Genomic DNA, 24,514 nt, shown 5'->3' on the forward strand with positions numbered 1-24,514 from the left:
GTAGAGACGGGGTTTTGTCATGTTGGCCAGGCCAGTCTAGAACTACTGACCTCAGGTGATCCACCCACCTCAGCCTCCCAAAGTGCTGGGATTACAGGTGTGAACCACTGCGCCGGGCCAGGTCTGCTTTTATGGTCCAGGAGATATGGTCCAAGATGTTTAGCCTTCCTGACCAGATCACACACAGAGCTGCTCACAAACTCCCTGCTTGCCATGAAAGGCCTCAGTTTATCAAACACGCCTGCTGAAGGAAGATGGCAAGTTAAACCGCCTGTTGACTTGACGTTATCGATCAGCCCAAGCCCTATTCTATAAAATCTGCAGGAAGCTGTGGTCTCCTGGCAGTGAGCTCCTCTCGTGACAGCCTGCCTGCTGTGGTCTGCCAATGTCTTCTCCTACTTTCTCCAATAAATCTGCCTTTCTTTACCTACGATTGTCTTGATAAATTTCTTTACCCGTCGTGCCACCAAGCACTGTTCACCCCCATTTCCTGCTGAAGCATGACAGACAGCAGGCTCCACAGTGCCCCCAGTCTCACTGGAATTCTTTGTCAAGATTGTGTGCTGGGAATGACATTGGCCATGTCTAGAGAGATGAACAGGGCAAACGATTCCTTCAACCAAGTTACTCACCTCTATTCTACAGAGCCGTAACAAGAAATACTTGCTCTATCAAAAGTCAATGTGGGCTAGGTACAGTGGCTTACACCTGTAATCCTAGCACTTTGGGAGGCCGAGGCAGGTGGATCACCTGAGGTCAGGAGTTTGAGACCAGCCTGACAAACATGGCGAGACCCTATGTCTACTAAAAAAAAAAAAAAAAAGAAAAAAAAAAATTAGCCAGATGTGGTGGTGGGCGCCTATAATCCCAGCTACTTGGGAGGCTGAGGCAGGAGAATCGCTTGAACCTGGGAGGTGGAGATTGTGGTGAGCCAAGATCACGCCATTGCACTCCAGCCTGGGTGACAAGGGAGAAACTCTGAAGACAAAACAAAAATGCTACCAGGAAGATAAAAGGGAACATGAGAGTAAGCAAGGCTGATCTTAAACTGATCACAGGCTGGGTGTGGTAGCTCACACCTGTAATCCTAGCACTTTGGGAGACCCAGGTAGGCAGATTACTTGAGGTTAGGAGTTCCAGACCAACCTGGCTACCCTGGGGAGACTATCTGTACTAAAAACACAAAAGTTAGCCAGGCATAGTGGTGGGCACCTAGTAGTTCCCGTACCTGGGGAGGCTGCGGCAGAAACATCCCTTAGAACCTAGCAGGCAGAGATTGCAGTGAGCCGAGATCAAGCTACTGGACTCCAGCCTGCGTGACACAGTGAGACTCCGTTTTGAGAAAAAAAAAAAAAAAAAAAACAGAAAAAACCTGATCACAAAGTCAGCTCAGACAAGTCACCTACCCATAAGACTCAATTTTCTCTGAGTTGTTTAAAGTTGTCTGAACAATGTACCATAAATACATTTACACCTGTCAATTTTTTTTGAGACAGAGTCTCGCTCTATTGCCAGGCTGGAGTACAGCGGCACGATCTCAGCTCACTACAACCTCTGCCTCCCAGGTTCAGGGGATTCTCCTGCCTCAGCCTTCTGAGTAGCTGGGACTACCGGTACGCGCCACCACACCCAGCTAATTTTTGTATTTTTAGTAGAGACAGGGTTTCACCATGTTGGCCAGGATAGTCTCAATCTCGAACTCACGATCCACCCGCCTCAGCCTCCCAAAGTGCTGGGAGATTACAGGCGTGAGCTACCGTGCCTGGCCACCTGTCAACTTGTAAAGAATTTAAAGAAGGCCGCGTGCTGTGGCTCATGCCTGTGATCCCAGCACTTTGGGAGGCTGAAGGGGGCAGATCTCTTGAGGTCAGGAGTTCGAGACCAGCCTGACTGAGATGGTGAAACCTGTCTCTACTAAAAATACAAAAAAAGAAAAAATTAGCTGGGCTTGGTGGCATGCACCTGTAATCCCAGCTACTTGGGAGGTTGAGGTAGGAGAATCACTTGAACCTGGGAGGCGGAGGCTGCAGTGAAGAGGGATGATACCACTGAACTCCAGCCTGGATGACAAGAACAAGACTTCATCTCAAAAAAAAAAAAAATTAGCTGGGTGTGGTGGCAGGCACCTGCAATCCCAGCTACTCAGGAGGCTGAGGCAGGAGAGTCAGGAGAATCGCTTGAACCTGGGAGGTGGAGGTTGCAGTGAGCAGAGATCGCACCACTGTATTCCAGCCTGGGCAACAGAGAAACTCCATCTCAAAACAAAAACAAAACTGCACCATGCTCCTAACTTTCTACAGACTGGTTCTAATTCTCCACAACATTTGTTCTTCCCGCCATTCTTACGGAAGGGAGGTTGGAATTCTCCAGGAGACAGTAGGCAGATTAAGAATAGTGGAGAAAAAGATTGGAAAGAGACGGGGTTCTTAAAAGGAACAGGAGAAAGCAGCAAGAAGGGGCAGCTTCCCTCAGCTGACTCCAGCATCGGAGGTCCTGTCACCCACCTAGTGTTCCTGCTTTGAAACGCTCCAGCATTTCCTCCACGTCTATAGGTTGTCTTTCTTTCCGTGTTATCCCTGAAGAAAAAGGAGGGGCGTTACTGGCCTGTTGCTGTGCTGGCAGTGGGCCTCCAAGATGGCTCAAGTGCGACCACTGAGTCTCAGTAGTTAAGCCTAGATTAGGTAATTTACTAGATTACTAAAAAGGATGTTGACGAGGTACTGGATGTAAAAGTGCAAGTACATTAGGCCATGATCCCAGGTTTAGGTGCCTTTCTGGTACGAATTCTAAAAGTTCAGAACTCAAGGTGTGAAAAACAGACACACAGACACACACACAGTACTCACGCATAAGGTCACTGGAAAGGCTTTGAGGATTAACTGCCTAATTTTTCTTGAGACAGAGTTTCGCTCTTGTTGCCCGGGCTGGAGTGCAGTGGCGCAATCTCGGCTCACTGCAACCTCTGCCTCCTGGGTTCAAGTGATTCTCCTGCCTCAGTCTCCTGAGTAGCTGGGACGACGGGCATGCGCCACCATGTCCGGCTAATTTTGTATTTTTAGTACAGACAGGGTTTCTCCATGTTTGTCAGGCTGGTCTCGAGCTCCCAACCTCAGGTTATCTGCCTGCGGGGCCTAACTCCCTAGTTTCTGATGAGGTAGATACATTTAAAATGAACTGGGAAAGAATATAAGTACAAGGTGGAATCGGTTGGGTGGGGTGGCTCACGCCTGTAATCCCAACACTTTGGGAGGCCGAGGCAGGTGGATCATTAGTGTCAGGAGATTGAGACCATCCTGGCCAATAGGGTGATGCCCTATCTCTACTAAAACACAAAAAATTAGCCGGGCATGGTGGTGAGCAACTGTAGTCCCAGGTACTTGGGAGGCTGAGGCAGGGGAATTGCTTGAACCCAGGAGGCGGAGACTGCAGTGAGCCAAGATTGCGCCACTGAGCTCCAGCCTGGCAACAAAGCGAGACTCCATCTCAAAAAAAAAAAAAACAAAAAAAAAACAAGGTGGAATCCTAACATTTGCAGTTTAACCCTGGATAATGAAGGGGCGAGTCCATGGAACTCCTGAAAAGATGCTGGGGAGGTAACTGGACACGGGCATGTGAACCTCAGGACAAAGGCTGGTCTGAGAAGAGCCTTTAGAGTCTTCACCACCAGGCGAGGTGGCTCATGCCTGTAATCCCAGCACTTTGTGAGGCTGAGGCAGACAGATCACTTGAGGTCAGGAGTTTGAGACCAGCCTGGCCAACATGGTGAAACCCTGTCTCTACTAAAAATACAAAAATTAGCCAGGCGTGGTGGTAGGCACCTGTAATCCCAGCTACTAGGGAGATGAGGCAGGAGAAATCTCTTGAACCTGGGAGGCGGAGGCTGCAGTGAGATTGTACCACTGTACTCTAGCCTGGGTGACAGAGCAAGACTGTCTCAAAAAAGGTCTTCATGAGGCTGGGCACAGTGGCTCACACCTATAATCCCAGCACTTTGGGAGGCTGAGGCAGGTGGATCATGAGGTCAGGAGTTCAAGACCAGCCTGACGAACATGGTGAACTCCTGTCTCTACTAAAATTACAAAAATTAGCCGGGTGTGGTGGTGGGTGCCTGTAATCCCAGCTACTCCGGAGGCTGCGGCAAGAGAATCGCTTGAACCCAGGAGGCGGAGGTCAGAGGTTACAGTGAGCCAAGATCATGCCACTGCATTCCATCCTGGGCAAAAGAGACTTTGTCAAAAAAAATAAAAATAAAAATAATAATAATAATAAAATAAAAAGTCTTCATGGCCAGGTGTGGTGAATCATGTCTGTAACCCCAGCACTCTGGGAGGCCAAGGTGGGAGGATCACTTGAGACCAAGAGTTTGACACTGTATCTGGCAACAGAGTGAAACTGTCCCCACCAAAAATACACGTATTAGTCGGGTGTGGCAGAGCACACCTGTAGTTCCAGCTACTCAGGAGTCTGAGGTAAGAGGATCTCTGGAGCCTGGAAGGTTGAGGCTGCAATGAACTATGATTGTGCCACCGCAATCAAGCCAGGGCAACAGAGCAAGATCCCATCTCAAAAAAAAAATCTTCAGGATGTAAATAGCTGGTAAGAGCCAGGGGTCATGGCTCACACCTGTACCCCAGCACTTTGGGAGGATGAGGTGGGAGGACTGATTAAGTTTAGTAATTCGAGACCAGCCTGGGCAACATAGCAAGACCCTGTCTCTACAAAAAGTGAAAAAAATTAGCCAGGCCAGGTGGCAAGTGCCTGTGGTCCCAGCTACTCAGGAGGCTGAGGCAGGAGGATCGCTTAAGCCTGGGTGGTCAAGGCTGCAGTGAGCCATGATTGCACCACTGCACTCCAGCCTAAGTGACAGAGCGAAGTCCTGTTTCAAAAAAAAAAAAAAAAAAACAAAAAAAAAACAACCAGGTGTGGTGACTCATCCCTGCAATTCCAACATTTTGGGAGGCTGAGGTGGGCAGATCACTTGAGGTTAGGAGTTCAAGACCAGCCTGGCCAACATAGTGAAACCTCATCTCTATAAAAACCACAAAAATCTAGCCAGGCCTGGTGGTGGGTGCCTGTAATCCCAGCTACTCCAGAGGCTGAGGCAGGAGAACTGCTTGAACCCGGGAGGCGGAGGTTGCAGTGAGCCGAGATTGTGCCACTGCACTTTAGCCTAGGTGACAGAGCAAGACTCCATCTCAAAAAAGAAAAGTCTCTAGCTTATCCAGTTTCAAAGGCCAAGCTTACCCTTCCCCACTTTGTATGTATTTATAGATTTCCAACAAATACTATCGTGTTTCAGCTTCCCAGGGCTTACTGCTACCCACCTGTGTGACCGGCTCCATCCTGGGAGCAGGGATGAGAAGTCCGGCATTTCTTTACATTCTTAGTAGACAGCACTGTCTCTTCTTAAAACAAAGCCCCAACTCCCCAAATCTCACATGAAGAATAAAAGTCGTAAATGAGTAACTTACCTAATGATAAAGGCTTGTTTTTATTAAATGATTTCAAAGCTGCTTCTGAAAAAGGAAAATGGGGGGGGGGGGATTTGCATTTTAATATAAACTCAAGATTTTATTGCCTTCATAAAAGACAACACTTAGAACTGGATCACTTGGTCTTTTATCTCCTCCCATTTTAAAATGCTTGCATCTTTTTTTTTTTTTTTTGAGACAGTCTCTGTCACCCAGGCTAGAGTGGCAAGATCTTGGCTCACTGCAACCTCCGTCTCCCAGGTTCAAGCGATTCTGCTGCCTCAGCCTCCTGAGTAGCTGGGACTACAGGCATGCACCACCATGCGTGGCTAAGTTTTGTATTTTTAGTACAGATGGGGTTTCACCGTTTTGGCCAGGCTGGTCTCAAACTCCTGACCTCGTGATCCGTCCACCTCGGCCTCCCAAAGTGCTAGGATTACAGGCGTGAGCCACTGCGCCTGGCCGCTTGTATCTTTTAGCCAGCATCCTTAGATCTGCAGATAGGCTCAACGCACGAGCCTTAGCACAATCTTTGTAGTTTTAGCCTTTTTCCAGAAAACTGGCTTAGTCTGCCCACCGTAGTCACTCTGCTTCCTGCCCTAACACTGCTTCCCCTGGGCATACCAAAATCCTTGCCCTGTGTCACTCTGTGGGGATGGCGCTTGCCACACTTCTTACAGAAAGTCCGGCGGGGTTTAGGAACATTCACCACGTTTGTGTGAGCGCGATCGGCACAGAAAGAAACTCTGCATCTTTTTCAGAGCCCAGACCCTCGTAAGTTTCCAACTCTCTGGGTTTCCTCCTCCTATTTTCAAACTTGTAACCTCTGGAGGCCAGCTAGAGGTAAAAACCCTCGGCTGGGCATGGTTGCTCACGCCTGTAATCCCAACACTGGGAGGCTGAGGTGGGCAGATCGAGGTGAGCAGATCACCCGAGATTGGGAGTTTGAGATCAGTCTGGCCCACATGGTGAAGCCCCATCTCTACTAAAATACAAAAATTAGCGAGCATGGTGGTAGGCGCCTGTAATCCCAGCTGCTTGGGAGGCTGAGGCAAGAGAATCACTCCCTCCCGGGAGGCAGAGGTTGCAGTGAGCCGAGACCATGCCATTCTACTCTAGCCTGGGTGACAAGAGTGAAACTTCGTCTCAAAAAAAAAAACCAAAAACCCTCACCCATCCATTAAAGATAGAAAATACTATGCTAAGAGGTGATCTCCAACTGAAATAAAACTGTCAATTTTTACAGAAGACAGGATTTCCTTAAGGTTGAAGAGTATTCCCATTGTGTAATTAATACCAATTTTTTTTTTTTTTTTTTTGAGAGGGAGTCTCGCTCTGTCTCCCAGGCTGGAGTGAAACGGTGCAATCTCAGCTCACTGCAACCTCCAACTCCCTGGTTCCAGCGATCCTCCTGCCTCAGCCTCCCAAGTAGCTGGGACTACAGGTGCCCACCACCATGCCTGGCTAATTTTTTTGTATTTTTAGTAGAGACAGGGTTTCCCCACGTTGGCCAGGCTGGTCTCAAACTCCTGGCCTCAAGTGATCCACCCGCCTTGGTCTCCTGAAGTGATGGGATTGCAGGCTTGAGCCACCGTGGCCAGCCTACCATGTTTCCTTTTTGAGGCTTGGGGTGGGTCCCAATAATCTCATAACCCAGGCAGTAGGCAGTGTACCCAACAGGCACCACATTTTCCATTCATCCAGTGATGGTTACTTAGACTGACTCTGTATCTTGGTAACTGTAAATAAAGCTGCACTGGCCAGGCACTGTGGCTCATGTTTCTGATCCCAGGACTTTGGGAAGCCAAGTCAGGAGGATCAGCTGAGCCCACAGGAGTTTCAGACCAGCCTCGGCAACATGGTGAAACCCTGTCTCTACAAAAAAAATACAAAGATCAGCGAGGTGTGGTGGGAGGCTATAGTGGCAGGATTGCTCGAGTCTGGGAGGTCGAGGCTGCAGTGAGCTGTGATTGCCCCACTGTACTCCAGCCTGAGCCACAAAGCGAGACCCCGTTTCAAAAAACAGTATAGCCAGGTGGTGGCTCACGCCTGTAATTCCAACACACTGGGAGACTGAGGCGGTTTGATCACGCAATCAGGAGTTCAAGACCAGCCTGTCCAACATAGTGAAATCCCGTCTCTATTAAAATACAAAACTTAGCCAGGCACAGTGGCAGGTGCCTGTATAATCCCAGCTACTCAGGAGGCTGATGCAGGAGAATCACTTGAACCCGGGGGGCGGAGGATGCAACGAACTGAGATTGCGCCACTGCACTCCATCCTGCTTGACAGAGTGAGACTCGTCTCCAACAAACCAAAGTGTGAAATAAAGTTGTGGGGTACAAAGTAGAGTTGTTTTAAACGCACTAGCTGGCTGGGCGCGGTGGCTCACGCCTGTCATCTCAACATTTTGGGAGGCCAAAGCGGGCAGATCACGAGGTCAGGATAGAGACTATCCTGGCTAACATGGTGAAACTCAATCTCTATTTAAAACACAAATAAGGCCGGGCGCGGTGGCTCAAGCCTGTAATCCCAGCACTTTGGGAGGCCGAGACGGGCGGATCACGAGGTCAGGAGATCGAGACCATCCTGGCTAACACAGTGAAACCCCGTCTCTACTAAAAAAATACAAAAAATAGCTGGGCGAAGTGGCAGGCGCCTGTAGTCCCTGCGACTCGGGAGGCTGAGCCAGGAGAATGGCGCAAACCCGGGAGGCAGAGATTGCAGTGAGCTGAGATCCGGCCACTGCACTCCACTCCAGCCTGGGCGACAGCGCGAGACTCTGTCTCAAAAAAAAAAAAAAAAAAAAAACAAAAACAAAAAACAAAAAACACAAATAAAATCAGCCAGGCATGGTGGGACGTGCCTGTAATTCTGGCTACTCGGGAGGCTAAGGCAGGAGAATCGCTTGAACCCAGGAGGCAGAGGTTGCACTGGGTGACAGAGCGAGATCCTCTCTCAAGAGAGAAATAACCACAGTTCATGTGCATTTTATTGTAATTTTTAACTGTCTTTGCCCCCATTATTTTTGATCTGGGATTGGTGAAATCCAGATATATCAGGCCAATGGTATGATCCCTGAAAGGGACAGAAACAGATCGAAAATAAGGACCAGGACAGACACCAGAGTTGATGAAGATCTAGCACCTGTGTTACGAACAAGCAGTCCCTCTCTAAGCCTCAATGCCATTTCTTTTTTGAGACCAAGTTTTGCTCGTTGCCCAGGCTAGAGTACAGTGGCGTGATCTCAGCTCACAGCAACCTCCATCTCCTGGGTTCAAGGGATTCTCCTGCCTCAGCCTCCTGAGTAGCTGGGATTACAGGTGTCTGCCACCACGCCCGGCTAATTTTTATATTTTTAGTAGAGATGCGGTTTCACCATGTTGGTCAGGCTGGTTTCAAACTCCTGACCTCAGGTGATCCACCCAAGTCGGCCTCCCAAAGTGCTGGGATGACAGGCGTGAGCCAGTGCGCCTGGCCTTCTGAAAGTCCTGGAGAGGTCGTCTGCTTCCTCCTAGGACACAGTGTGGACCGATTTCTGCTCACCTCTGAGTTCATCCTTTGCTCTCTCAGACAGATCCACTCGGTGCATCTTTTCAAAGACCTGGATGGTCGCCAACTCCGTCCAGTAGCTGTGACAATGGCTGATGAGGATTTCCGCCAGTTGCTTCCCATCCGCCTCGTCTACCTCCTTCTGGGGGATCTTCTGGACCTCATTTCCCAGGGAGACTGTCCTGAGCAGAGACTTGAACTTGCTCAGCTCATCCTGGCTGAGCTGCTCCAGGAGAGCCTGCAGGTTGAAGTTCACCTGGGTCGAAGACACCATCTTGTCCCACGTGGGAGTTCTGATGAGAATTAAGGGAGGAATGGAGAGGGATGGTGATCAGCACTCCTGTCTCAATGCCAGTCCCCTCAGTGCCATGAACAAGGGCACTCTCACATTACCCTGCTTCTTCAAGAACAAACTCCCAGCCTGGGCAACACAGTGAGACCCCCATCTCCACAAAAAATAAGTTAGCAGTGGGTGGTGGTACGTGCCTGTAGCCCCAGCAACTCAGGAGGCCGAGGTGGGAGGATCGCTTGAGCCTGGGAGACTGAAACTGCAGTGAGGCCTGGTGGTGCCACTGCACTCCCATCTGGGCAACAGAGTGAAACCTCATCTCGTTTTACTTTTATTTACTTATTTTTGAGATAGTTTCACTCTGCTGCCCTGGCTGGAGTACAGTGGTATGATCTCAGCTCACTGCAACCTCCGCCTCCCAGGTTCAAACAATTCTCCTACCTCAGTCTTCCGAGTAGCTGGGATTATGGGCACCCACCACCACACTCAGCTACTTTATTTATTTTTTTTTTGAGACGGAGTGTCACTGTCACCCTGGCTGGAGTGCACTGCTACAATCTCAGCTCGCTGCGACCTCCACCTCCCGGATTCAAGCAATTCTCCTGCCTCAGCTGCCCGTGTAGCTGGGATCACAGGTGTTCACCACTATGCCCAGCTAATTTTTGTATTTTTAGTAGAGATGGGGTTTCACCAAGTTGGCCAGGTTGGTCTCGAACTCCTGACCTCCTGATTCGCCCCTCTCGATGCCCAGCTAGTTTTTCTAATTGCAAAATAACCAGCTACTGTTAGGGTTTTCCCTGAGGGACTGCTCAGGCTCTAAAAGTTAGCCTATGAAGTAAAAACTCTCTCTCATTACAACCAAGTAGTAACACAACAATGAAAGGACAAGCATAGATCGGATGAGGAAGTGGAAAGCTATGTGGATCACCCAGGAGATAAGACACTTCATGAAAACTGGGGTGAATGTGAAAATGCAAACACACAGCCAGGCACGGTGGCTCACGCCTATAATCCCAGCACTTTGGGAGCTGAGGCAGGTGGATCACGAGGTCAGGAGATCAAGACCATTCTGGCTAAAACAGTGAAACCCCGTCTCTACTAAAAATACAAAACATTAGCCGGGCGTGGTGGTGGGCACCTGTAGTCCCAGCTACTCGGGAGGCTGAGGCAGAATGGCATGAACCCGGGAGGCAGAGCTTGCAGTGAGCTGAGATGGCGCCACTGCACTCCAGCCTGAGCCACAGAGTGAGACTTTGTCTCAAAACAAAAAAAAAAAAAAAAAAAAAAAAGAAAATGCATACACATGGAGACCTCTCAGGAGTGACCCAGGACTTCACTTCGCCCTCTGGTCTTGCAATGGCAAAGACAATGGATTGTCAAGCATTTGTGGAGCAGCAGCCCCAGGCTAGGGCAGGGCAGCGAAGCTGGGGCAGAGAGGTCTCAGCAATTCACTGTGCCAGTGTGCTAAGGTTTGCTTTTTTGAGACGGAATTCAATAAACTCCCCAGGCTCGAGTATAATGGTGCAGTCTTGGCTCTCTGTAACCTCCGTGTCCCAGGTTCAAGTGACTCTCCTGCCTCAGCCTCTTGAATAGCTAGGATTGCAGGTATCGGCCACCACACTAGGCTAATTTCTGTAATTTTAGTAGAGATGGGGTTTTGCCATGTTGGCCAGGCTGGTCTCGAACTCCTGACCTCAAGAGATCTGAACCACCGCAGCCCCGCAAGGTGTTGGGATCACAGGCATGAGCCACCGCATCTGGCCAACACTGTTTATTACTTAACCACTCTTTTTGGCTCTGGCCACTCCCCAGGTGGGTTGGATTCACACAGAATAAATGGAAAACAAAGAGCTAGTGAATGGAGGTTACTTAAATGGAAGTAAAATGGCAAGTTTAATTAAAACAGTCTTGAGGCTGGGCCTGGTGGCTCATGCCTGTAATCCCAGCACTTTGGGAGGCTGAGGTGGGTAGATCGCCAGAGGTCAGGAGCTCGAGACTGTCAGGCCTCTGCCTCTGAGTCCAAGCCGAGCCATCACATCCCCTGTGACTTGTGCATATATACGCCCACCGGGATGGCCTGAAGTAACTGAACAATCACTAAAGTGAAAATGCCCTGTCCCTGCCTTAACTGATGACATTCCACCACAAAAGAAGTGCAAATAGCCAGTCCTTGCCTTAACTGATGACATTCCACCACAAAAGAAGTGTAAATAGCCAGTCCTTGCCTTAACTGATGACATTCCACCACAAAAGAAGTGAAAATGGCCAGTCCCTGCCTTAACTGATGACATTACCTTGTGAAATTCCTTCTCCTGGCTCATCCTGGCTCAGAAAGCTCCCCCACTGAGCACCTTATGACTCCTACTCCTGCCCACCAGAGAACAACCCGCCTTTGACTGGAATTTTCCTTTACCCACCCAAATCCTAGAAAACGGCCCCACCCCTATCTCCCTTCACTGACAGACTCTTTTCAGACTCAGCCCGCCTGCACCCAGGTGATTAAAAAGCTTTATTGCTCACACAAAGCCTGTCTGGTGTTCTCTTCACATGGAGGCCAGCCTGGCCAATATGATGAAACCCCATCTCTACTAAAAGTACAAAAATTAGTCGTGTGTGGTGACGCATGCCTGTAGTCCGGCTACCTGGGACGCTGAGGGCTGTGGTGAGCCATTGAACTCCAGCCTGGGGCAACAAGAGTGAAACTGTCTCCAAAAAAAAAAAAAAAAAAAAAAAAAAAAGGCTTGAGGATGAGTTAGAGGTGGAGCCTGGTCTCAGGACACAGGTGTGTGGCTTTTACTTTACTGAAGCTGGCTGGGGGCCATGGCTCACACCTGTAACCCCAGCACTTTGGGAAGCCAAGGCGGAAGGATTGCTTGGAGTTTCAGACCAGCCTGGCCAACATGGCAAAACTCTGTCTCTACAAAAAAAGCAAACAAAAAAGTGCTGGGCATAGTGGCATTCACCTGTAGTCCCAGCTACTCAGGACGCTGAGGTGGGAGGATCAACTGAGCTAGGGAAGTTAAGGCTGCAGTGAGCTGTGATCGCACCACTGCACTCCAGCCTGGTAAAACAAAAACACAACACTGGGGGTGGTGGCTGAGGCTTGTAATCCCCGCACTTTGGGAAGCTGGGGTGGCTCATGCCTGTAATACCAGCACTTAGGGAGGCCGAAGCAGGAGGATCACCTGAGGTCTGGAGCTTGAGACCAGCCTGGCCAACATAGTGAAACCCTCTATCGACTAAAAATATGAAAACTAGCTGGACATGGTGACAGGCGGCTGTAGGCCCAGCTACTTAGGAGGCTGAGGTACGAGAATTGCTTGAACCTGGGAGGTGGAGGTTGCAGTGAGCTGAGGTAGCGCCATTGCACTCCAGCCTGGGAAACAGAGCTACTTTGTCTCAACAACAACAAAATTATATATATATATACCAGTAGCAACAAAAACTTTACAGAAAGGGTGTAACACTTCTCTATATGCTAGCTGCTGAGAATGACAACTAGCATAGGTATTTGCATAAGACTCAGGTCCAGAAGCTGGAATAGAATGAGGATAAGAGGCTCCACCACCTCAATGAATAAAAGACAATACCTTCTCTTAAGAGGACTCATTAGACACAACCTCAGCACCGCCCAGGACTCCACACACAGCAACCACAGCATCTGACCTGTTCCATTTTTTTTTTTTTTGAGCTCTATTCTAAATCCCCCAAGAGAACAGAAATAAAAGCACACAAACTTATCCTCTTATGAACCAATGTAAACTAGAGACACTCTAGATCTAAGCATCTGCTACTCTTTCCCAAGTCAGAACCGCTGAATTTTTTTTTTTTGAGACAGTTTCTCGCTTGCTGCCCAGGCTGGAGTGCAGTGGCACGACCTCGGATCCCCGCAACCTCCGCCTCCCGGGTTCAAGGGATTCTCCTGCCTCAGCCTGAGGAAAGAGAGAGAACCTCTCATTGTTTTATACTCAGTACTTGTTTTAAGAAAAAAAATCGGGAGGTAAAACCAAAGACAGGCAGCCCCGCACCAAGCCCAGAACCAGGCCTGGGTCTGCCTGGCCTAAACCCAGTAGTTAAAAATCAACTCATGACTTAGAAACCGATGTTCCTGACGTTGTATAGAAGAACATTGTGATACTCCTCCCTGCCCTGTTGTTTCTCTGACTACCAGTGCATGAAACCCCCGTCCCGTATCCCCCAGATTGCTTAACCACAACCCTGTCATATGAAATCTTCAGTGTTGTGAGCCCTTCAAAGGGACAGAAATTGTGCACTCGGAGAGCTCGGATTTTAAGGCAGTAGCTGGCCAATGCTCCCAGCTGAGTAAATCCCTTCCTTTTACAACTCGGTGTCTGAGAGGTTTGGTCTGTGGTTCGTCCTGCTATAAGCCTCCCCAGGAGCTGGGATTACAGGCATGCTCCACCATGCCCACCTCATTTTATACTTTTAGTGGAGACGGGGTTTCTACATGTTGGTCATCACCTCAGGTGATCTGCCCGCCTTGCCCTCCCACAGCGCTGGTATTACAGGTGTGAGCCACCGAGACCGGCAGAACCACTGAACTTCTAACAGAAGACAAGATTTAGGCCGGGAACGGTGGCTCTTGCCTGTAATTCTAGCCATTTTGGGAGTCTGAGGCAGTAAGATCTCTGGAGCCCGGGAGTTAGAGACCAGCTTGGGCAACATACTAACACCCTACATCTAGTGAGTCCCTACAAAGAGTGATAATATTATTTAGCCATGAGAGATGTGGTGGCACCCTCCCACGGTCCCAGCTACTTCAGAGGCTCAGGTGCGAGGATTGCTTGCGCCCAAGAGGTCAAGGCTCCGGTGAGCTGAGATCCTGCCACAATGCTCCAGCCTGGGAAACAGAGTAAGACCCTCAAAAAAGAAAAACAAAAAACAAACCAAAAAAAAAAAAACCCGAAAAAAGACAACTCCAGGTTCCAGCAAGAGAAGAAAAGCTATTCAATGTTTTCCAGGCATGGTGGCTCACGCCTGTAGTCCCAGCTACTCAGGAGGTTAAGGCATGAAAAAATCGCTTGAACCTGGGAAGTGTTCAAGCTTCAACCTGATTGCACCACTGCGCTCCAGTCTGGCCGACAGAGCAAGACCCTCTCCCCGCCAAAATAAAAAAGAAAGAAAGAAAAAAAAAAAGGACCGGGCGCGGTGGCTCACGCCTGAAATCCCAGCACTTTGGGAGGTCGAGGCGGGCGGCTCACAAGGTCAGGAGATCGAGACCATCCTGGCTAACGCGGTGAAACCCAGTCTCTACTAAAAAATGCAAAAAATTAGCCGGGCGTGGTGGCGGCGCCTGTAGTCCCAGCTACTCGGGAGGCTGAGGCAGGAGAATGGCGGGAACCCGGGAGGCGGAGCTTGCAGTGAGCTGAAATCTCCCCACTGCACTCCAGCCTGGGCGACACAGCGAGACTCTGTCTCAATTTAAAAAAAAAAAAAAAAAAAAAGGAGAAATTTTACCAACTGTGGAATGCAGAAATAAAGAAATGAAATTGCAGAGCTGCCGGAGAGCTACTCACCTCCTAACACCTGGCCCCACTCCCCGGCGGCACTGAGCGACGTAGGCCGAGAAAGTTCTAATAAAAAGGCTTCTCTCGGCCGCAGCCCTGTGATTGGCCCTCGGGGCGTAATTCCTGCTGAGCACTTCCTGTATCCGCCGGAATTACTGAAAGGTCGGGGGGCGGGGGTCAATGCCTGACCTGAGCTTCCGGATCTGCACCTGTGGTTCCCAATCTAGGCTGCCTGTTAAACTCACCCATCTGGGGCCTCATTTCAAAGCACGAACGCCCAGAGATGCCGGTTGATGAGTTAAACTGCGGCTGCCCAGACCCTGGAGTTCTTTAAAGAGTCACAGATAATTGTGATTGCCGCTGAGAATCACTGCTTAGAAGCCTCAGCTGTGACTGGCTACCTTCTCCCACCACCCTAAGTATATTATTAATAACAATCCAACCGCATTTCAAGTGAAATATCAATGACATGTCAACTACGAGACACATGAAAAGCACCAAGTTCATCGGTTTTACACTCACAGTATTATTATTATTTTTAATGGAGTCTTGTTTAGTTGTCCAGGCTGGAGTGCAATGGCGTGATCTCGGCTGCTTGCAGCCTCCGCCTCCCGGGTTCGAGCGATTCTCCTGCCTCAGCCACCCGAGTAGCTGGGATTACAGGCATGCGCCGCAACACCTGGCTAATTTTTGAATTTTTTGTTTTTTTAAACGGAGTCTCGCTCTGTCATCCAGGCTGGAGTGCAATGGCGCGATCTCGGCTCACTGCAAGCTCCGCCTCCCGGGTTCCCGCCATTCTCCTGCCTCAGCCTCCCCAGTAGCTGGGACTACAGGCGCCCCCACCACGCCCGGCTAATTTCTTTTTTTCTATTTTTTGTAGAGACGGGGTTTCACCGTGTTAGCCAGGATGGTCTCGATCTCCTGACCTCGTGATCCACCCTCCTCGGCTTCCCAAAGTGCTGGGATTACAGGCGTGAGCCACCGCGCCGGGCCGAATTTTTTTTTAGTAGAGACGGAGTTTTGCCATGCTGCCCAGGCTGATCTCAAACTCCTGACCTCAGGTGATCCACCAGTCTCAGCCTCTTAAAGTGCTGGGATTACAGGTGTGACCCACCGTGCCTGGCTGGCAGTATTAATTTTGTAAACATATAAATAAGACTAAAAAGTTGAATTTTATAGCTTTTTTTCATGTTTTTTTTGTTTTGCTTTGTTTTTTTGGAGACAGAGTCTCACTGTCGCCCGGGCTGGAGTGCAGTGGCACCATCTCAGCTCACTGCAACCTCCTCCTTCAGAGTTCAAGCGATTCTCCTGCCTCAGCCTCCTGAGTAGCTGGGATTACAGGCACGTGCCACTGCACCGGGCTAATTTTTGTATTTTTAGTAGAGATGGGGTTTGACCATGTTTGGCCAGGTTGGTCTGGAACTCCCAACCTCAGGTAATCTGCCCACCTCGGCTTCCCAAAGTGCTAGGATTACAGGCATGAGCCACTGTGCCTAGCCTTTTTATTTTTATTTTTTGTATTTTTTGTAGAGACGAGGTTTCACTATGTTGGCCGGGCTGGTCTCAAACTCCTGACCTCGTGATCCGCCCGCCTCAGCCTCCCGAAGTGTTTGGATTGCAGGCAGGAGCCACCGCGCCCGGCCTTTTTCATGTTTTAGAACCAATATATGTATATGTACATCTATATTTCTTTCCTTTTTGTTTTTTTCTTTTTGAGATAGGGTCTCACTGTCACCTAGGCTGGTGTGCAGTGGCACAATCATAGCTCACTGAAGGCTACAGGCATACGGCATCATGTCTTACTAGATTTTTGTATTTTTTGTAGAGACGGGGGTCTCACTATGTTGCCCAGGCTGGTCTCAACCCCATGGGCTTAAGCAATCTTCCTACCACGGCCTCCCGAAGTGCTGGGATTTCCAGCGTGAACCACCATGCTTGACCCTGTATTTACTTATTAGGTCCTCTAAACTTCGCTACACAGTAGTGATTGCCATGACCCTACCCATTTTTCACATTCTTTGAGAAAATGAAGGCAAGCTATATTTAGAAAACCTGCCTGAGATCTTGAAGATCACGAACAGCTGTCAGCTTCTGGAAGCCCAGCTCTTCACTACTGCGCTCAGTTGCCAATCCTAGGAAGAATAAGAAAGTGAGGGGCCAGGTGTGGTGGTTCATGCCTGTAATCCCAGCACATTGGGAAGCCGAGGCAGGTGGATCACCTGAGGTCGGGCAGTTTGAGACCAGCCTGACCAACATGGTGAAACCCCGTGTGTACTAAAAATACACAAAACATTGACTGGGCGTGGTGGCAGGTGCCTGTAATTCCAGCTATTCTGGAGGCTGAAGCAGGAAAATCGCTTGAACCTGGGAGGCAGAGGTTGCTGTGAGCTGAGATTGCGCCGTGAGCTGAGATTGCGCCATTGCATTCCAGCCTGGACAACAAGAGCAAAACTGTCTCAAAAAAAAAAAAAAAGGAAGGGATGGAGGGAATAGGAAGGATGAATGAAAATGTGCCAGGAGCAGTTTTCAGACCACATTTCAGTGAATTATTTTTCTTTTTTTTTTTTTTTGAGATGGAGTTTCGCTCCTGTCACCCAGGCTGGAGTGCAATGGCGTGATCTCGGCTCACTGCAACCTCTGCCTGCCAGGTTCTTGTAATTCTCCTGCCTCAGACTCCTGTGTAGCTGGGATTACAGGCAGGCATCACCACAGCCGGCTAATTTTGTATTTTTAGTAGAGACAGGGTTTCACCATACCGTATTGGCCACGCTGTTCTTGAACTCCTGACCTCAGGTGATCCACCTGCCTTAGCCTCCCAAAGTGCTGGGATTACAGGCATGAGCCACTTCCCCCTACCTTTTTCTACCTTCTTAATATGGACACCCTACCATAATTTGGAGATACCTTTTTTTTTTCCTTTTTGAGACAGAGTCTAGCTCTGTTGCCCAGGCTGGAGTGCAGTGGCGTGATCTCGGCTCACTGCAATCTCTGCCTCCTGGGTTCAAGCAATTCTCCGGCCTCAGCCTCCTGGGTAGCTGGGATTACAGGTGCCTGCCACCATGCCAGGCTAATTTTTAGCAGAGACGGTATTTCACCATGTTGGCCAGGCTCTTCTTGAACTCCTGATCTCAGATCCACCTGCCTCGGCTTCCCAAAGTGCTGGGATTACAGGTGTGAACCACCATGCCCAGTCACAATGCCTTTTAAAAAAAATTTTGTATTTTCTTTTATTTATTTATTTTGAGACAGAGTCTCACTGTTGTTGCATAGGCTGGAGTGCAGTGGCATGATCTTGGCTCACTGCAACCTCTGCCTCCCAGGTTCAAGTGATTCTCCCGCCCTAGCCTTCCAAGCAGGTGGGATTACAGGCTCCCGCCACCATACCAAGCTAATTTTGTACTTTTAGTAGAGACAGTGTTTCACCACCTTGGCCAGGCTGGTCTCGGACTCCTGACCTCAGATGATCCACCCACCTGGGCGTCCCAAAGTGATGGAATTACAGGCGTGAGACACCGTGCCCGGCCCCCGCCCCCTCTTTTTTAAATAGAGACTGGGTCTCCGTTTGTACACCAGGCTGGTCTTGAACTCCTGGGCTCCATGGCCCTCCTGCCTTGACCTCCCAAAGTACTGAGATTACAGGTGTGAACCACTATGCCTGGCCCATTTTTTATATTTTAATATAAATATTTACATTTATAAGTTTCCATCAGTGCAACACACACATTTCAACAGCCATTTCACCACCACTCAGTTCTAACATTTTAAAAAATACCCTTTGTTATTTCTTCTTTGACCTATGAATTATATAGAATTCTTTTTAAGACTCAAACACATGGGACTAAGAAATTATCTTTTGTTATTCTTGCTAACTTATGTTCTATTGAGGAAATTGAGACTGAAATGGTAAGTAGCAACCCCAAGATCACATAACTCATGGGTGGCTAGGGAGAAGGATGGATTTAAACAGACTTCTGGCTGAGCGTGGTGGCTCACGGCTATAATCCCAGCACTTTGGGGGGCCGAGGTGGGTGGATCACTTGAGGTCAGGAGCTCAAGATCAGCCTGGTCAACATGGTGAAATCCCGTCTGTACTAAAAATACAAAAGTTAGCTGGGTGTGGCGGCAGGTGCCTGTAATCCCAGCTATTCAGGAGGCTGAGGGAGGAGAATTGCTTGAACCCAGGAAGGGGAGGTCACAATAAACCGAGATCTCGCCACTGCACTCCAGCCTGGGCAACAGAGGGAGACAAGGTCTCAAAACAAAACAAAACAAAACCCAGACTTCTGTTGGAATAAGTGAGTTTGGTTCGGGTAGATGGAGCCTGCAAAGGGGTTTGGAGATCCAAAAGAGGAACTACGTGGCCAGAACAGAGTATTGGATGAACTGATAAGAAACCACAATTCAAAAACAATTCAACAAAATGCCCCGGTCTGTGAAAGCCTGTCTAAACCAGGCCTTGGGTCTCTGTGTACATTGCCCGCTTCTTACAAGGCTCTGCAGCCAGGAGTCGGCTCTCAGGGTTGCATGGCTGGGAACAACAGAAGCTCAAGGGAAGACCTAAAACGCAGCAGTTGGGTAAAATGAAGCTGTCTCCATTTATTTTCTACAGACACACTAATTTTTATTTTTTACTTTTTTTGTAGAAACAGGGTCTCACAGTACTTGCTTTGGCAGCACATACACTAAAATCGGAAATGGGGGTCTTGCTATGTTGCCCAGGTTGGACTTGAGCTCCTAGGCTCAAGGGATCCTCCCACTTCAACCTCCAGAAGTGTTGATCCGACCTCGTAATCTGCCCGCCTCAGCCTCATAAAGTGCTGGGATTACAGGCATGGGCCACTGCGTCTGGCCACTATTATTATTATTTGAGACTGAGTCTCGCTCTGTCCCTTGGGCTGGAGTGCAGTGGCCGGATCTCAGTTCACTGCAAGCTCTCCCTCCCGGGATTACGCCATTCTCCTGCCTCAGCCTCCTGAGTAGCTGGGACTACAGGCGCCCGCCACCTCGCCCAGCTAGTTTTTAGTATTTTTTAGTAGAGACGGGGTTTCACCGTGTTAGCCAGGATGGCCTCGATCTCCTGACCTCGTGATCCGCCCGTCTCAGCCTCCCAAAGTGCTGGGATTACAGGTTTGAGCCACCGCGCCCGACCTGTTTGTTTTTGAGATGGAGTCTTGCTCTGTCTCCCAGGCTGGAGTGCAGTGGCACAATCTTGGCTCACTGTAACCTCCGCCTCCCAGATTCAAGTGATTCTCCTGCCTCAGCCTCCGGAGTAGCTGGTATTACAGACGCGCGCCACTGCGCCCAGCTAATTTTTGTATTTTTTTTAGTAGAGATGGGATTTCGCCATGTTCATCAGGGTAGTCTCAAAGTCCTGACCTCAAGTGATCCGCCTGCCCTGGCTACCCATAATCCTGGGATGACAGGCATGAGCCACGGCACCCGGCCCTGTTTTTCCTACTTTCACACTCAACACAGAATACTTCACCAAAAATGTTTGTTTCTCCCCACCAACAACCAGTTCTCCAGCAGAGACCAGCTGGGTGTCCTCTCCTTTGGTTCAGTTCTGACACTCTCTACCTGGGGACAGCATCAGATCACACAGGTTCAGGGCTGAGTCCCACAAGACTGCCCTCTCTCTCCTTCCTTCCTTCCTTCCTTCCTTCCTTCCTTCCTTCCTTCCTTCCTTCCTTCCTTCCTTCCTTCCTTCCTCTCTCTTTCTCTCTCTTCTCTCCTCTCTTCTCTCCTCTCTTCTCTCCTCTCTCCTCTCCTCTCCTCTCCTCTCCTCTCTTTTCTCTTCTCTTCTCTTCTCTTCTCTTTTCTCTTCTCTTCTCTTCTTTTCTTTCTCTCCTTCTGTTGCCCAGGCTGGAGTGCAGTTGTGAGATCACGGCTCACTGCAGCCTTTACCTCCCAGTCTCAAATGATCCTTCTGCTTTGGCCTCCTGAGTAGCTGGTACTACAGGCATGCACCATCACAGTTGGCTATTTATTTATTTATTTTTTGAGACACAGTCTTGCTCTGTCATCCAGGCTGGAGTGCAGTCCTGTCATCTAGGCTGGAGTGCATTTTTGTATTGCAATTTTTGCAATTGTGTTGAGGATCACAGTTCACCGCAACCTCAGTCTCCGGGGTTCAAGTGATTGTCATGCCTCAGCCTCCCGAGTAGCTGAGATTATGGACGTTCACCCCCATGCCTGGCTAATTTTTGTATTTTTAGTAGACATGGGGTTTCACCATGTTAGGCTGGTCTGACTTCAAATGATTCGCCCACCTCGGCTTCCCAACATGCTGGGATTACAGCCACCAGGCTCAGTCTGGGCTTCCCAAAGTTCTGCTCTTCCTAAAGAAAATTATTCCACTGATTTTATTTATTTATTTATTTATTTATTTTTGAGATGGAGTTAACTCTTGTTGCCCAGGCTGGAGTGCAGTGGTGCGCTCTCGGCTCACTGCCACCTCCGCCTCCCAGGTTCAAGTGATTCTCCTGCCTCAGCCTCCCGAGTAGCTGGAATTACAGGCATCCACCACCACACCCAGCTAATTTTTTTTGTATTTTAGTACAGATGGGGTTTCTCCATGTTGGTCAGGCTGGTCTCGAACGTCTGACCTCAGGTGATCCGCCCGCCTTGGCCTCCGAAAGTGCTGGGATTACAGGCGTGAGCCACTGTGTCCGGCCACCAATGATACTTTTTAAAAGTAAGTAAGGATGGGCTGGGCATAGTGGGTTCTTGAATCTCACGCCGGAAAGAATTCGGGGCAGGTCCATGGAGTATAGTGAAAGCAAGCTTATTAGGAAAGTGAAGGAATAAAAGAATAGCTACTCCACAGACGGGCTGCTAGTTGCCTTTATTTTTTTTTGGAGATGGAGTTTTGCTTTTGTTGCCCAGGCTGGAGTGCAATGGCGTGATCTCAGATCACTGCAACCTCCGCCTCCTGGGTTCAAGCGATTCTCCTGCCTCAGCCTCCCGAGTAGCTGGGATTACAGGCGCCTGCCATCACTAATTTTTGTATTTTTAGTAAGAGATGAGGTTTCACCATGTTGGCCAGGCTGATGTCCACCTCCTGACCTCAGGTGATCTGCCTGCATAGGCCTCTGAAAGTGTTGGGATTCCAGGCATGAGCCACCACACCCGGTCTTGGTTGCCCATTTTGATGGTAATTTCTGTGGATATGCTAAACAAGGGGTGGATTATTCATGCTTCCCCTTTTTAGATTAGGTAACTTCCTGACTTTGCCATGATATTTGTAAACTATCCTGGGGCTGGTGGAGAGTGTAGCAGTGAGGACAACCAGAGGTCACTCTTTTTTTTGTTTTGTTTTTTGAGACGGAGTCTCCCTTTGTTGCCCAGGCTGGAGTGCAGTGGCGTGATCTCGGCTCACTGCAAGCTCCGCCTCCCGGGTTCCTGCCATTCTCCTGCCTCAGCCTCCTGAGTAGCTGGGACTACAGGTGCCCGCCACCACGCCCGGCTAATTTTTTGTGTTTTTAGTAGAGATGGAGTTTCACCGTGTTAGCCAGGATGGTCTCGATCTCCTGACCTCGTGATCCGCCCGCCTGGGCCTCCCAAAGTGCTGGGATTACGGGCGTGAGCCACTGCACCCGGGCAACCAGAGGTCACTCTCGTCACAATCTTGGTTTTGGTGGAGTTTGGTTGGCTTCTTTATTGCTAAGGGAGGAGACCACCCCTCACATTGTCTTATGCCCAATTTCCACTTCCAAAGAAAGAAGAAGTAAAAACTAAAAGGCAGAAATGAAATCCACAGGCAGACAGCCCGGCGCCACACCCTGGGCCTGGTAGTTAAAGATCGACCCCTGACCTAATCGGTTCAGTTATCTGTAGATTACAGGCATTCTATAGGAATGCACTGGGAAAATCCCTATCTTGTTTTGTTCCGATCTGATTACCGGTGCATGCAGGCCTCAGTCACGTACCCCCTGCTTGCTCAATCGATCACGACCCTCTCATACGCACCCCCTTAGAGGTGTGAGCCCTTAAAAGGACAGGAATTGTTCACTTGGGGAGCTCGGCTCTTGAGACAGGAGCCTTGCCCATGTCCCTGGCTGAATAAAGCCCTTCCTTCTTTAACTCGGTGTCTGAGGAGTTTCGTCTGCGGCTTGTCCTGCTACTTTGCAACCTGTCTTACCAGCAAGGTCCTTACCACCTGTTATCTTGTGCTGACTTCCCATCTCATCCTGTGACTTAGAATGCTTTTGTTTTTCCCTTCTTTTTACTGCAACCTCCGCCTCCCCGGCTCAAGCGATTCTCCTGCCTCAGCCTCGCAAGTAGCTGGGATTACAGGCACGCACCATCACGCCCGATTAATTTTTGTGTTTTCAGTAGAGACGGGGTTTCACCATGTTGGCCAGGCTGGTCTCGAACACTCGACCTCCACTCGCCCTGGCCTCACAAAGTGCTGGGCCACCGTGCCTGGCATTTTTTCTCTTTTTTTTTGGAGAATGCCTTAACTGTCTGGGAAAGCAGCCCGGTAGTCTCAGCCTTATTTTACTCAGCTCCTATTCAAGATGGAGTTGCCCTGGTTCACACGCCTTTGACAGTAGGTGCGCTGCCCAGAGCACGCTGTGAGTCCATTTTCCGCCTCACTGGGTTGCAGAAGAGAAGGAAGTTTAATCGTAGGGCTGAGGAATGAGGAGATGGGAGGAAACCTCCAATCCATCTCCCCCAGAAGTTTGGGTCTGGGGTTTTTTTTTTTTAGATGGAGTTTTGCTCTGTCACCCAGGCTGGAGTGCAGTGGCAGGATCTTTGCTCACTGCAACCTCCGCCTCCCAGGTTCAAGTAATTCTCTTGCCTCAGCCTTCTGAGTAGTTGGAGTTACGGGCATCCGCTACCATGCCCGACTAATTTTTTGTGATTTCAGGAGAGACGGGATTTCACTATGTTGGCCAGGCCGGTCTTGAACTCTTAACCTCAGGTGATTCATCTGCCTTGGCCTCCCAAAGTCCTGGGGTTACAGATGTGAGCCACTGTGCCTGGCCAGGGCTGGAGTTTTTTTTTTTTTTCTTTTTTTTTTTGAGATGGAGTCCCACTCTGTCACTCAGACTGGAGTGCAGTAGTACGATGTCAGCTCACTGCAACCTACACCTCCTGGGTTCAAGCGATTCTCGTGCCTCAGTCTCCTGAGGAGCTGGGACTACAGGCGCCCGCCACCACACCCGACTAATTTTCGTATTTTTAGTAGAGACGGGGGTTTCACTATGTTGGCCAGGCTGGTCTTGAACTCTTGACCTCAGGTGATTCACCTGCCGTGGCCTCCCAAAGTGCTGGAGTTACAGGTGTGAGCGTCCGCGCCAGGCCGTGGCTAGGGTTTTTAAGTGTTTTGGTCTGGGCCAGAGTGTGGCCATGCTGAGTGCTGGTGGAGACGGGGACCTGAAGACGCAGTGTTCTCGTGCTGACCCCGTTCCTCAGTGGGGTCTTCACGCTGGTTAGTTTGGCTGGAATTCAGGGTCTGAAAAACATCTGAAACCATCCTTAAACAAAAGCCTTGTAATTCTAATGTCTCAGAGTTTTATCTATAGGAATCATGCAGATGCAAATTCGTTTGATGACCCTCCTGTCAGAAATTCTATCTACAGGAACAATGAGGAGGCAAACGTGCCTTGTCTAGAGCCACGTGACACTCTGCAGCCTGGACGCGGGCCAGAGTGCAGGCTGATTCACAC

General features: G+C 49.4%; 2 protein-coding genes across 2 annotated transcripts in view; one reads left to right on the top strand and one right to left on the bottom strand.

Annotated features, from left to right (window-relative positions):
- The window catches only part of NLRP2 (NLR family pyrin domain containing 2), a 31,640-nt gene extending 16,724 nt beyond the window's left edge, over positions 1-14,916 (bottom strand). The window contains exons 1-4 of the mRNA XM_007998107.3: positions 14,850-14,916; positions 9,018-9,316; positions 5,472-5,516; positions 2,505-2,576 (exon numbers count right to left, since the gene is read on the bottom strand). Of these exons, the coding sequence (XP_007996298.3) occupies positions 2,505-2,576; positions 5,472-5,516; positions 9,018-9,297 (397 nt within the window). The 5' untranslated portion in view covers positions 9,298-9,316; positions 14,850-14,916. The remainder of the gene's footprint in view (positions 1-2,504; positions 2,577-5,471; positions 5,517-9,017; positions 9,317-14,849) is intronic.
- A 108-nt stretch (positions 14,917-15,024) lies between these two features.
- NLRP7 (NLR family pyrin domain containing 7) overlaps positions 15,025-24,514 on the top strand; it is a 37,785-nt gene continuing 28,295 nt past the window's right edge. Inside the window, exon 1 of the mRNA XM_073017232.1 lies at positions 15,025-15,259. The gene's annotated coding sequence lies outside the window, so the exon portion shown is untranslated. The remainder of the gene's footprint in view (positions 15,260-24,514) is intronic.

The sequence above is a fragment of the Chlorocebus sabaeus genome, chromosome 6 (assembly GCF_047675955.1).
Source record: "Chlorocebus sabaeus isolate Y175 chromosome 6, mChlSab1.0.hap1, whole genome shotgun sequence".
Classification (NCBI taxonomy): domain Eukaryota; kingdom Metazoa; phylum Chordata; class Mammalia; order Primates; family Cercopithecidae; genus Chlorocebus; species Chlorocebus sabaeus.